At 31.3% G+C, this 13,615-nt stretch overlaps 1 protein-coding gene across 1 annotated transcript; it reads left to right on the forward strand.

Moving 5' to 3' along the window:
• The first annotated feature begins 4,384 nt into the window (after positions 1-4,384).
• On the forward strand, positions 4,385-7,454 carry LOC110824148 (pentatricopeptide repeat-containing protein At2g22070-like). Its single transcript, XM_022054705.2, has 2 exons — positions 4,385-6,617; positions 6,700-7,454. Exons 1-2 carry the CDS (start codon positions 4,534-4,536, stop codon positions 6,767-6,769), a joined length of 2,154 nt encoding a protein of 717 aa, XP_021910397.2. The 5' UTR covers positions 4,385-4,533; the 3' UTR covers positions 6,770-7,454.
• Positions 7,455-13,615: the final 6,161 nt, after the last annotated feature.

The following is a 13,615-nucleotide window of genomic DNA, read 5'->3' on the forward strand; positions in this document are numbered from 1 at the left end:
TAAATAAAGTCTTTTATTCATTTTTGGATAAGTTTGTCATTATCTTCATTGATGGCATAATTAATCTACTCACAGAGCGAGACTGAACATGCGAATGATCTAGTTACAGTGCTTGGGATACTCAAGAAAAAAAATTATATGCCAAGTTTAAAAAGTGTGAATTTTGGTTAAAAGAAGTTATCTTCCTTGAACATATAGTCTCAAAAAATAGAATATCAGTAGATTCAACTAAAATAGAAGCAGTTGTAAATTCGTAAAAGCCTATAACAATGACTAAAGTTTGAAGTTTTTTTTATTTATCTAGGTACTACAGAAAGTTTTTTGAAAGTTTTTCAAAGACCGCTACTTCACTAACTCATCTCGCTAGAAAGGACACGGAATTCGAGTAGAATGACAAGTGTGAAGAAAGCTTTTAGGAAATGAAAAAATGGTTGACAACAGCTTTAGTACTAATTATTCCTAATGGTACTAGTGGATTCTCTATTTACAGTGATTCTTTAAAGCAAGGGTTAAGATGTGTGTTAATATAACACGTGAAGGTGATAGCTTATGGTTCTAGAAAACTAAAGAATCACGAGTATAACTATCCCATTTATGACTTAAAACTAGTCACCAAAGTATTTTTCTTAAAGATCTGGCATAATTATCTATATGGTGAGAAATTCGAGATCTATACAGATTATAAAAGTTTGAAGTATTTATTCTCACCAAAAGAACAAAATATTCACTTGAGGAGATGTATGAATTTACTTAAGGATTATGATTGCAAGATCTAAGACCACTCGGGAAAAGGTAACATAGTTGCGGATGCACTTAGTATGGAAAGTTTTTGCATTCTGGCATATATTATGGCCTTAGAATGGAGATTTATAAAGGAGTTTTAGAAGTTGAATCTGAATGTTTGATAAAAGAGTCCAAGAGGGTACCTAGCCAATAAAAGTACAACCTATTTTGATGCAAAAAGTTAAAGAAGCTCAGTAGTATGATCTTACCTTGAATTCTATTATGGAAGATATTAACAAGGGGCTTAGGCTAAAAGTTAGATGGTGTATTAAGGTTTAAAAATAGGATATATAATAATAGTCTGAAAAATGAAATATTAGAAAAAGCACACTACTCTAGATTTGCTATCACCCTGGCAACACTAAAATATACTAGAACATGAAGACCAAATATTGGTGGAGTGGGATGAATAAGGATATAACAGAGTTTGTTTCTAAATGTCTCACACACTAACAAGTGAAGGCTAAACATCAGAACCTAGCAAAACTACTTCAGCCCTCATCGGTGTCAGAGTGGAAATAAAAAAAATATTACCATAGATTTCGTGGTGGGTTTACCTAAACAAGATCCAACTATGATGCCATTTGGATTATTGTTGATAGATTGACTAAATCTTCTCATTTCCTAACTATCAAAGTAAATGACCCACTAAACAAGTTGATTAGGCTCTATATTAAAGAGATCGTGAGATTGCATGGAATTTTAGTTACAGTCATCTCCAATCGAGATCTCCGCTTTATTTTAAGTTTTTGGACTAGTCTATAGAATTTCATGGGAACCAAATTATCTTTTAGTATGACTTCCATCCTTAGACAGACAGCCAATTAGAACAAACAATTCAAACTTTAGAGGATATGCTATGCGCCTACATTATTAAGTTAGGAGGTAATTGGGACAATCATTTACCTCTATTGAGTTCGTATATAATAATAGCTATCAGTCCAACATTCAAATGGCACCTTATGAGATATGGAAGATCCTGCAGATAGCCTATCTATTGGGAAGAAGTTAGAGAACGAAACTTATTGGACCTGAACTAGTAGAAAAAACTACAAAGAATGTGAAATTGATTAAGAAACGTCTTCTAACAGCTTAAAATAGGTAAAAGAGTTATGCCAACAACTGGAGAAGAGAGTTAGAATTTGAAGTAGGCGACATGTATTTTTGAAAGTCTCACCAAATAAAGGGATCATGAGTTTTAAAAAGAAAGGAAAACTTAGTCCTAGATTCATAAGACTTTTTGAGATATTGGATAGAGTGAGAATTTTCACTTACCGCTTAGCATTGCCACCTGAGTTAGTCAACATTTACAATGTCTTTCACATATCAATGCTGAGGAAATATCACCGGGATCCATCACATATACTCCAATATTAACCACTTCCACTCCAAGATAATTTATCCTACACTAAGCTTCCTGTGCAGATACTTGATCACAAAGAGAAGAAATTATGATCCAAGGTGATCCTATTAGTGAAAACACTCTAGCAGCATCATTTAATTAAAGAACCACATGAGAGCCGAAAGAGGAAATAAAGGCTAAGTACCCTTATTTGTTTGTGACCTTTCTTAAGTCCAATTTAGATGAAACTTTTTTTTTTAAGGAATTGAGGATATGATAGCCTGAAAATACCTCCGAGTTAAATTTTTATGTTTGACATGCTTAATTTAACCTTTATATGTGTCTATAAATATATAACAAAGTTAAGAATTTAGTTTGAAGTCAAATAGAAAGAAAACAAAGAATTAATTTTTGTTTATACTAGATAAACAAAGGCATGTATAGAAGCTTATAATGACTTACTATTTGGGCCCTATGGGCTAAGTGGGCCTAAAGGAGTCTAATGGGCTCCATTTGAGCCCAACAAATAACTAAATCATGGATAAGGAAGAAAAAACAATTGGAAGAGTAGAAGAATCTAGAACAAACATGAAGAGGCATGATGAAAGATGACAACTTTTCGAGTGAAGGGGCATGATGAAAGGGTAGCAACCTTTGGAGAAAAGAGGTATGATGAAAGGATGCAACCTTTCAGGTAGAGTGACATGATGAAAGGATGCAACATTTCTCTCATGCTCCCACTCTTATAAATAGAGGATGAGGGAAAGAAAGGAGAATTATGAAAGAGAAAGAGTGAGAAATAAAGAGGTGAGGGAAGAAAAAAGAGTGCAAAGTAAATTTTTGAGAAAGAAAAAAAGTGACCAGAATCATCATAGAACACTGCCAAGGGAATTCATAGAGTGATAGTTAAAAAGGAAAGGTTTGAAATACGACAGGTTAGGACCTATAGTAAGGTATCATAAATTCATTAGTCTACATAACTTTAAAGTATTTTATATAGTTTTAATATAAAAAAAAGTGTAAGTAGATGTTGTGATATTATAACCTACATATGTTTGGAAAATGTTTTATGTGTATTTTTGTATGTGCTAAGTATTTATTAAATTTTTAATTTAACATAAATGTTATTTTGTTATTTATTTTTTTTCAAAATGTGATTTTGATATGTGTGCATCATTCGTTATGAAAATGAGTTATTTCAAAAACACTTGCATTATGTTTGACTTCATTGTGCCTATACATGTAATTCTGTGTTCAGGTGTATTGATAAGTGTGTACCCATATATGTTGCTCCGTATTCGGGTGTACGGGGATCCATGTGATCTATTGCTCTGATCGTTTTGTGTTCGAGGGATAGTAGTGTTTTAGGGCACCCATATATGTCGTTCCGTGTTCGGGTACATGGAGAACCGTTAATAAGTATGTGTGCCTATGCGTAATATGTGATAACTAATTAGTCCTGCATAATAGTGATGACATGTAGCTCATTGTACAATGTAATGATTGTGAATCTGCTTTATGATTTGCACACTTATTTTTTTATTCATATATCTGTTTTCAGAAAGTATATACGATATATGTTCTGTCGAGCAAAAACTATATATTGTATGTATTATGCTATGATTTTATAATATTGTTTACTGTGATATTGTATCTCACATTCCTGTCACCCTTTAGATATTGAAGATGCCACTACAGAACGAGCAGTGATACGGAAAAAATTATTTAAAACTAAATTTTGATATTAAGATTACTATTTCATACTTTTGTTTTATAACGTAAGAAAAAAATTTAAAATCTCTTGTCATATGTTTTTGTTTTATATTCAATGGATGTAGCTTTTGTAATTATGTTATTATTAATAAAATTAAATTATTTTGAAGTAAATGTAATCCGGTCATTATCTTATAAGACGGAGTATAATCCATAACATATTATATTAAAGTAAATTATCATAAAACAAATTATAAAATTTTATTTGAAATATAAATCAAATTGTAAAAGACTAAAATTAGGAGCCACATCACAACTTAGAGTGATATTTACAAATCAATATAGATAACCAAAATATTTCAACGAATAGAATATTCAAGTTTTCCTTAAATATATTAATTGTATTTCTATAATATTTTTTACGTGTATTGTTATAAAATATGATGTTTAATGTCTGTTAATATTTTATAAAAAATAATTACCGATTATCATGATTGTTTTATATAATAACATGCTTTTAATTGCGATAATAATTAAACATTTTAAAAAAATTCAGACAGTTGCTATGAGACGAAGCCATTGTCGCACTAAAGAATGGAGGTTTCTTTTACGTTCCACATGGCGCGCCATTTCACGCCATCCAACAGAAAACTGTAATATGAAAAAGTCGAAGCTCCAACAGGAAACCCTTCTTGATGAAACCCAAATACCAGCTCTGCCAAGCGGTATACTCACTCCACTCTCAGCGTCAAGCATCACATGAAGCCTACACCCGCCTCGTCCTCGAATGTGTGCGAGTCAACGATGTCGATCTCGCCAGGAGATTGCAATCTCACATGGAAACTACATTGTTTGAACCCAACGACACGTTTCTGCATAATCGTCTCCTGCATCTATATGCGAGATCCGGGAAACTATCATTCGCCCGGAACTTGTTCGATAAAATGCCTAACAGGGATATTTTCTCTTGGAACATGATGCTTTCTGCATATGCCAAATCGGGTTCTGTTGAGAATTTGAGAACAGTGTTTGAAAAAATGCCTGTTCGAGATTCGGTTTCTTACAACACAGTAATCTCTGGTTTTTCTGGAAATGGGTTTTCAAGTGAGGCATTGGCGATTTTTGTTAGGATGCAGAAAGAAGGGTTTGAGCCCTCGGCCTACACCCACGTTAGTGCCTTACAGGCTTGTTCCCAGTTACTGGATTTGAAGCGTGGGAAACAGATTCATGGGAGGCTTCTTGTCAGTGATTCAGGGGAGAATGCTTTTGTTTGGAATGCTATGATTGATTTGTACGCAAAGTGTGGTGAGGTCGATAGGGCGAAGTGTTTGTTTGATCGAATTGTTAATAAGACTGTGGTTTCATGGAATTCTATGATTTCTGGCTATTTGAAAAATGGGCAACCAGATAAGTGCATTGATTTGTTTCATGAAATGCAGTTGTTAGGCTTGAAGCCTGATCAGGTTACATTTTCAAACGTACTTGGTGCTTACATTCAAAGTGGGCATTTAGATGATGCAAGTAAGATTTTTAGTATGATGAAAGGGAAGGATAAGATCTGCTGGACAACCATGATTGTAGGTTTTGCACAGAAAGGGAAGGAAGAGGAAGCTTTGATGTTATTTCGTGAGATGCTTCTACAAGGAATCAAGCCAGACGGTTTTACTATCTCTAGTTTGGTTAGTTCCTGCGCCAAATTGGCCCTTTTGCATCATGGTCAGGTTGTGCATGGGAAATCGATTACAATAGGAGTTGATAATAACTTGCAGGTGACTAGTGCTCTTGTTAATATGTATTGCAAATGTGGAGTCATTGAGGATGCCTGGGTTCTATTTAGCATGACGCCAACCAGGAATGTGATTTGTTGGAACTCCATGATTTGGGGCTTCGCACAAAATGGACAGGATATTGAAGCACTAGCCCTCTATGAAAAAATGTTGCAGGAAAACTTAAAACCAGACAGCGTTACTTTTCTCAGTGTTCTGTCTGCTTGTCGTCATGCTGGTTTGGTCGAAAAGGGACAGGGATATTTTCGTCGAATTAGTGAATTGCACAGCATGACACCCACTTTGGATCATTATGCATGCATGATAGGTCTTCTTGGTTGTTCAGGTAATTTAGATAAGGCAGTGGATCTAATTAAAGACATGCCACATGATCCAGATTCCCTAATTTGGTCCACCCTTTTATCTGTATCTGCAAAGAAGAGCAATATCAAACATGGGGAGATGGCTGCTAGGCACCTCTTTGAATTGGAGCCTCTCAATGCTGGCCCTTATATCATGCTTTCTAACATGTATGCCAGCTTAGGGAGATGGGAAGATGTCAAATCTGTGAGGTCTCTCATGAAGGCTAAGAATGTCAAAAAGTTTGCTGCTTATAGTTGGATTGAGATTGATAATTACATCTTTAAGTTTGTAGCAGAGGATCGGACTCATCCAGAAACAGAAATGATATATAAAGAGCTGAACAGACTTATTAAAAAGCTGCAAGAAGCTGGTTTTACTCCTGATACAAACTTAGTTCTACATGATGTTGTTGTGGAGGAAAAGTTTGAATCCATTTGTTATCACAGTGAGAAACTTGCTCTTGCATTTGGACTGATAAAGAAACCTGATGGAACAATACCAATAAGGATCATGAAGAATATTCGTGTTTGCAGTGACTGCCATGAATTCATGAAGTTTGTGTCTAGTGTTGTTGGACGTACCATTGTCTTGAGAGATTCAAAGAGATTCCATCATTTTATTGGAGGGAAATGCTCCTGCAATGATTACTGGTAACCAATATTATGAATTTTGACACATGATGGATTGTCGTGGAAAATGTCCCTGATCTGTTTGATTACCAAATTCCTACAGCTTTTCTGTTTTAGTACTGGAGGTCCATGGCAGAAGGGGAATTTCTGATGAAAACAAAAGCCACAGATAGAGAAGGAAACATTATGAGGCAAGGATGAACCACATGAAGATGGAAGGAAATATCTGCTGGAGAATTTGTGAAGGGAAAAAGTTCTTAAGCTGGTAATCTTGGAGATTTTTTTCACAGGTCTACCCTGGAGGGATGCACCTGAACAATACTTTTGGTTTTGGATGGTAAAGTTTTCTGCAAACAGAAACCGAAGATATAGAGATTAGATATATACACAGCTGAACAAGGAATAATCTGAGACCTCCTTAGTGCTTTCCTCCTGGAAAGATGATAACTAAAAAGATTAAATTAAAAAAACAATTATTATTTTAAACACTTCATCTGAAAAAAAAAAAAAAAATTGTTAATTATTATGCTGTATACTTGAGAGAACCTGTAACTTTGTACCACAACGGACACCTAACCAGTAATGGTGATCATAGGACTTAAAATTTTCTTGTGGTTTCTAGGACGCCTCATAGTTTATGTGCCTTACAAGGGCAGGAAGCTGAGTCCAAATGAGATCCATGAGAACTGCACAGTCGAGAGTGTACTAATGATGGCTTGCATAGTCTTCTTCTTCCCAAAATGGTTCTAGATTTAATTTCTTTCATGGGCAAGTCTTACAGCTGGAAATGTTACTCATATAATTGTGATGAGAGCTGACATATTCCATTGGTGAAATAAAGATATACTGGTAACAAGACATTATGCTAAACTGTAAGATTGCTATCTGATTTCCATCAAATGCAGTGCTATGAATAAATTGTACTGCATCCGGCGAAACGTAACAAAAGCACTTACGAGAAATACGATATAAGATAGTTATTTTTTTGTATTGACGTGGCTTGATTTTGAGAATATTTTGTATCTATCACGATAAATATTTTATACGTATCATTAAAAATATTTTAAGAAGAATCTCTAGTACTTTATTTATATAAAAATTTTCACGTTATTAATGATATACTCTCAATTTTTATTTTTTATTTTATAATTTTTATCCATAAATGTAGGCATAGTTACGGAATCAAGTTAAATTTTGTATTATTTTTTATTTTTCTGTTTATTTTGTGTGATTGTGTACGTGTAGGAGTTTTATTTTCTCATCACTTCCTTTTAAGATGTTATGTACTCCGAGCAGCTAGATCAACTAGTGTTTCTATTACCTTCTACATAATTTATGATTCATATTAAATCATTAGCTAAGGGTTTTGAAATCATAACAGTTAATTAACCATGATTATATGGCTCAAAAGACTTAAAAGCACTTTTTAGTTAATGTGTTAATTCAGGTTTGAGTCGTGAAGCAAAAAGAGTAAAGTGGGTTAATGTAGTAAGAATAATTGGTAAATTTTGGCTTTTGGGTTGGGTTGGGTCTGAGTGAACAACTTTAATGGGCTGTCAGATTCAAAGCCCAAGAGAACCTTTAACTGATATTCAAAATTGAAATATCTGCTGGTCAATTTTTATAACTTTCTCCCATTTCGGCTTTTATTGTTATTAAGATCGTGGGGAGCCGACCATCCCTAAAGCTTTGCGGCTTGGAATCTTTATTTTCTAAACAGCTCATTTCTGACCACTACAAATAATCAAGTACATAATTTTCTTTTTCAAAAATAAAAATATAGATTTTTCAATTTCACTCAATTTTTAGAAATATTATAATTCTCTTATATAATATGTAGTTATCTTCAATTTTTATTTGAAATAAATAAAAAAATAATTTTAGAGTAAATTATAGGATATGGGTCCTGCTGAAATGAGCATTTATTTATGCAGTGTTTTTATAAAAATATATTGGGACAGATATGAAATTGCTTCTATTCATAAGCACTTAGATCTGAATAACTTTTCTCTTTTAATTTAAATAATGAGAGAGAAATTAAGTTAAAAAGGGTTTTATTGATCCTGCACCGTCACCATGTGAACCAATTCACTTGACCAGGTAATGTTTGTTCAAAGAGAAAATATCCAAGGCAATAACAGCAAATATTTGCTTTAATGAATTTGCTCAAGTTCATTGAATCCCAGGTGTTCATCCAGCTAATTATAATAAGCTTTAAGCTATAATTCATAAGCCAAAAGCAGCTTCCAAGAAGCAGAAACAGAAAAGAAAGCTTATAAAGATCAACTTTTTATAGAAACAAAAAATCTCTGCAGAAATCTGCTGGTTTCCTTTTTGTCCCTAGAAAACAACAGAAGTTTCCTTTTGAATCACCATATGACTTGTCTTCTCAACCACTTTGGTTATAAAATTCCATTTGAATTTTGATATATACATACGAACACACATATATACATACATACATATATCCATATATATATATATATATATATATATATGAAGCAGGAGACAAACAAATAAAAAAGAATGGTGGGTGGTTGATCGTGCGGCAGGCCCAAAAACCTTTTGAAGAAGATTGTGTGTCTGCAGAGGCCGCAAATCATAGCTTGGTCCGGCCCCTCCTCCTCCTCCTCCTCCTCCTCCTCCACCATTTCTCTCCCTCCTTTCTTTTTCCTTCTTTTGTCTCTTTCTTTTATGGGTCAGCTTCATCTACTTTGACCCACAAATCTCCACATCAATATAATTAATTTTCCTTTTTTTCCCCAAAAAAAGACTAAATATTATGTGTAATCACCATCACCGTTCAAGCTTTTTGATCTGGTTTGAACCATGCAAGTTTTTTTTAAAGGTCTTAATAAGTGTTGAACGCCTACCTTTTGGCGATGAGGAAGGAATAAAACCATGCATGTTTGACTTTCTGGATAATATGCGCGCGCATAATAGTCATGTGTGTATATATATATATATATATATATGTATAAAACTTTAATTAGTAATCAAAATCAATGGTGACGGTACAGTAGCACCCACTAATTAGCTTGGCTGGTAATATCATTTTCATATTCAGATTCACTAATTAGTGCCATATCTTATATAACAACTTGATAAATACATATATATACATATACACACACACATATATGATATTCCAAAATCAACAAATATGTATATTATATTGAGAAGATAATAACTTGATAACTACTTATGATATTGAAAGTTTTGTTTTGTTTTTGTTTTTTTTTTTTTAATGAATGGTTGAAATGAGCAGATAAAATCTCCTTAACATGATGAAAAGTTTTTCCACCCAACAACATATTCGTCAGATTAGTAATTGTTGCCTAAATCAAACATAATTAGAAGCTATATTTTATTAGACAAGTACTCTTAATTATGTTAGTATTGTATTAATTTTTTTAATATGATTTTTGACAATAAATAGTCATTTAACAATCATTAATAGAAAAATGTAATAGTTATATGATTGGATTATGATATTGTTTTTTTTTTACTATTAAATAAAAAGAAGCTATTCTCATTTTAAAAAAAAACAAAACAAAATAGAAAGGCATTAAGTTGAAAGAAAATGTTTTTGTAAATTACCCTTATTTTTTTTAAGATTATATTTGAAAGTAAATACAAAAATTTATTGGAAATCACTTGTAAGTTTATACTTTGAAGATTATGGAAATTCGATTGATAGAATCTTAAATGATTGAAATGTGGACTTTAGAGCATCCATTACCAAATTAAAATGTAATTTAATTAATTCCCATTATTTAACTAACAAAGTAAATTGATTCTTTTGTGTTGGATTAGATTATTTATACCAAAAAACAAATGTATGTATGTATATATATATCCTAGTTAGGTCGGCAAATTCTTATAGGTGGATTTTGGGGGGGGACACAAACACACGTAGGTCAATTTTGTATGTTAAGAAGAATATAATATATATATATATATTTTTTCAAATGGAATAATTGGAGAGGGGTCCATGGACATTCATGGTTGGTGACACACCACATCAACATTAATTATCACTTTTGGAAGAGACATTTCATCACCCTCTAATCTCATACAAAGATTTCTCAAAGTTGGATTGAGATTTGCTTTTTTGAATGATGGGTTCATAACTAAATTAAAGCATTTTTCACTACACACTTTTGTTTTTCGTTTTTCTAATCTATGAAAGTGATACATCAATTATGTAAGTCATGCTATTTTTTTTTTTATTATTATTATTATTAACACACTAATAATTAATTTTTTAATTAAAAAATATATATAATTTGATTTGAATTCATAATTTTTGTAAAAATAAAAATAAAAATAAAAATACAAATCAAATTAGATTAACAACTCAAAGCAGAGGTAAGCAGGAGTGGTGTGGACTTAAACTTAATTTTTCTTAATAATTAGCTAAGGATTTTCTTGTTCGTGTGTGTTGAAAATTTTTAAATTATTGACAAACAATTTGAGACTCTGAGATTCATGATAAAGAGATCTAATACCATTTGGAATATGAACAGAAAAATAATTTAGTATTTAAATAAATTAAAAAAAAAAAGGAAAAACAGTTTAAAGTATGTTAATAAATATTTAAATAGCTAATTTTATTTTCTTTGTGTTGATTGTGTTAATTATTACTAAAACTTTTTTAAAGAAACAAGAAAATCTTTTATGTTTTTCATCATATTCCAAAAGCTGGTCAATTTACAAAAAGATATCACTAATAAGCTGGTCACTTTTTCTTTTTTATTTTTTTGAAATAAATAAATAAAATTCTTTTTTTTTTTTTTTTTTTTGTCTCTTTCTCTGTTTGGTCATCGTCTATTTACTACAATAAAGTTTACGTACCATAATTTTCAAAATTATTAAATATACACATTTAAGTATAAGTATAGGTAAGTCAGTTCTTGTATTTTTGTCATTATAAATCTTTTTTTTTTCCTATCAGAAAATCGTTGTACACACGTGTGTCTGTATACGGTTCTCATTCATTACCAGGAGCTGTGTATTATTACTTGCCCGATTTCCTTGGTCTTAAAAGTGTCGCCGTGGATAGTCCGTGTTAGACTCTTCCTTTTTCTACTACCAAAAAATCATATGTATAACGTATTATTTACTAAAAATTAATTTAGCATACAATTGTATAAGTTAATCTTTTCTCAGAAAATAAAAAAAAGGAAGAGTATACATAGATATTAAAATTTTGAGTTGGTATATCTACGATACGTAAACAATATATATAGTTGAAACGTTTGAATAGAATTATAAACCAAGTTTATAAATCTTACATTTCTATGTTTTTTTTTTTTTTTAATTAGTCAAACTATATATAAATAATTAATATGCGCCTTAGTGAAATAGATACCGTGTAAGCCATCCTCAAGAAAAATATATATATATATACTGCATGTGTATATACGTAGAGTTTATACTTTGTATTCTCAACGTAAAAGTATAAATATAATGATATAAAACAAGATAGATGCTAATTTAGTAGTAGTTACTCTCCTTTTCAAGTGAAAGCTTTATATATATATTTTCTCTGGGCCCTATCTATTTTTAATATTGGATGATTGTCTCCTTTGTCATGATTGTGTTATTTATTATATATATACAATATGTATACATATAGTGAGAGAGAGGGGAGCTCATGGTAGATTCTATATTTACGTGGCAAGATTTCATTGCAGTGATGCCAAATAATAAACGAGAAACAAGTGTGCAATACGGATTCTCTCTGAAAAAGGATTCCAATTTGAACAAAAATTCCTGACAATAATTACTTATAATATTCTTATATCTATCTATATAGACATACATACATACATACATACATACATACATATAAAATACCAAAGTGTTGACACATACATATTTTTTTGTTCTTCATTATAATAAAAAATTAAACGATAAAAAAACTTAGTAAAAGAATAATATGATTCTTCTCAAATAAGACACTGAGTGAGAGTTTGAGATTGCGCCAAAGAGTTTAAAGAATAAATCTTAATAGGAAAATAAATTTTTTTCCACCCAAACTAACTTTAAATTTGCATTATAAATAAGAGTATGATTAATGATGGCTTATGCATAAAGTCTACAGGGTAGGTTTTTTTTTCTCCTTCTATAAATCTATTAATAAATATCTATTTTTTTAAAGTAAAAGAATCTAATTGCTTTATATTCCTCTTTAGTTGATTTCGAGCTATTATATGTTTTGTTTTTAAGTATTATTTACTTAAAAAATATACAATCAGTGGTATTAATGATTATAAAGATCAATATTTTAGCCTTTGTATGAAAAACGTTACATTTATAAAGGAGAATTATTTGAGAAGTACATACTCTTATTGACTATATTATTCTTAGTTTTCACACATGGAGGTTATTTGAGGAAGTTGTCACTCATAAATATTTTTCAACAGAGTATAATTTTTTAGAGTCTTAATAACCCAATTTTTTATGCAAGGATCTATTAATTCGTCTTTGCTTAACATTTTTCTCCTTTTTAGTGTCATCCCTCTCATCATCCTTTTGCCTTATACATGGGTTTTCACAATTTTCTCATAAGGATATTAGTTCCTATACTTTTATATATTTTTAGGCTTTCATTAATAATTCCTCCAAAGTGTTTGGATGATTGTTAGAAAGAAAAAAAATATTATCATGTCCTATAATAATTATGGCAAAATCATGACCCCCACTTATTACACTTTTTAACTACGATAACTCCATGTTAAATTGAGTGATATAGTTTAGAGTGATTCACTTTTCTTTTACTTGAATTTGGGGAGGTTAGTGCATGATTCATTCAGCTCTGATTATTAATAAAATGAACTAGAAAAATAGTCAATCAACTATTTAATTTGAGCATTTTGAACCCATCACACCTTTTGGAGGGTTAACAAGAACTTGTCACATATCATAATGTCGAAAGCTCAATAGAATACAACTATGTTCTTGTAAACATTTAGATTTGTCGTTGATGAGATCCTTAATCTCATCGTATTAAT

Source organism: Carica papaya, chromosome 7 (assembly GCF_054855325.1).
Source record: "Carica papaya isolate Zhongbai chromosome 7, ASM5485532v1, whole genome shotgun sequence".
NCBI classification, from domain to species: domain Eukaryota; kingdom Viridiplantae; phylum Streptophyta; class Magnoliopsida; order Brassicales; family Caricaceae; genus Carica; species Carica papaya.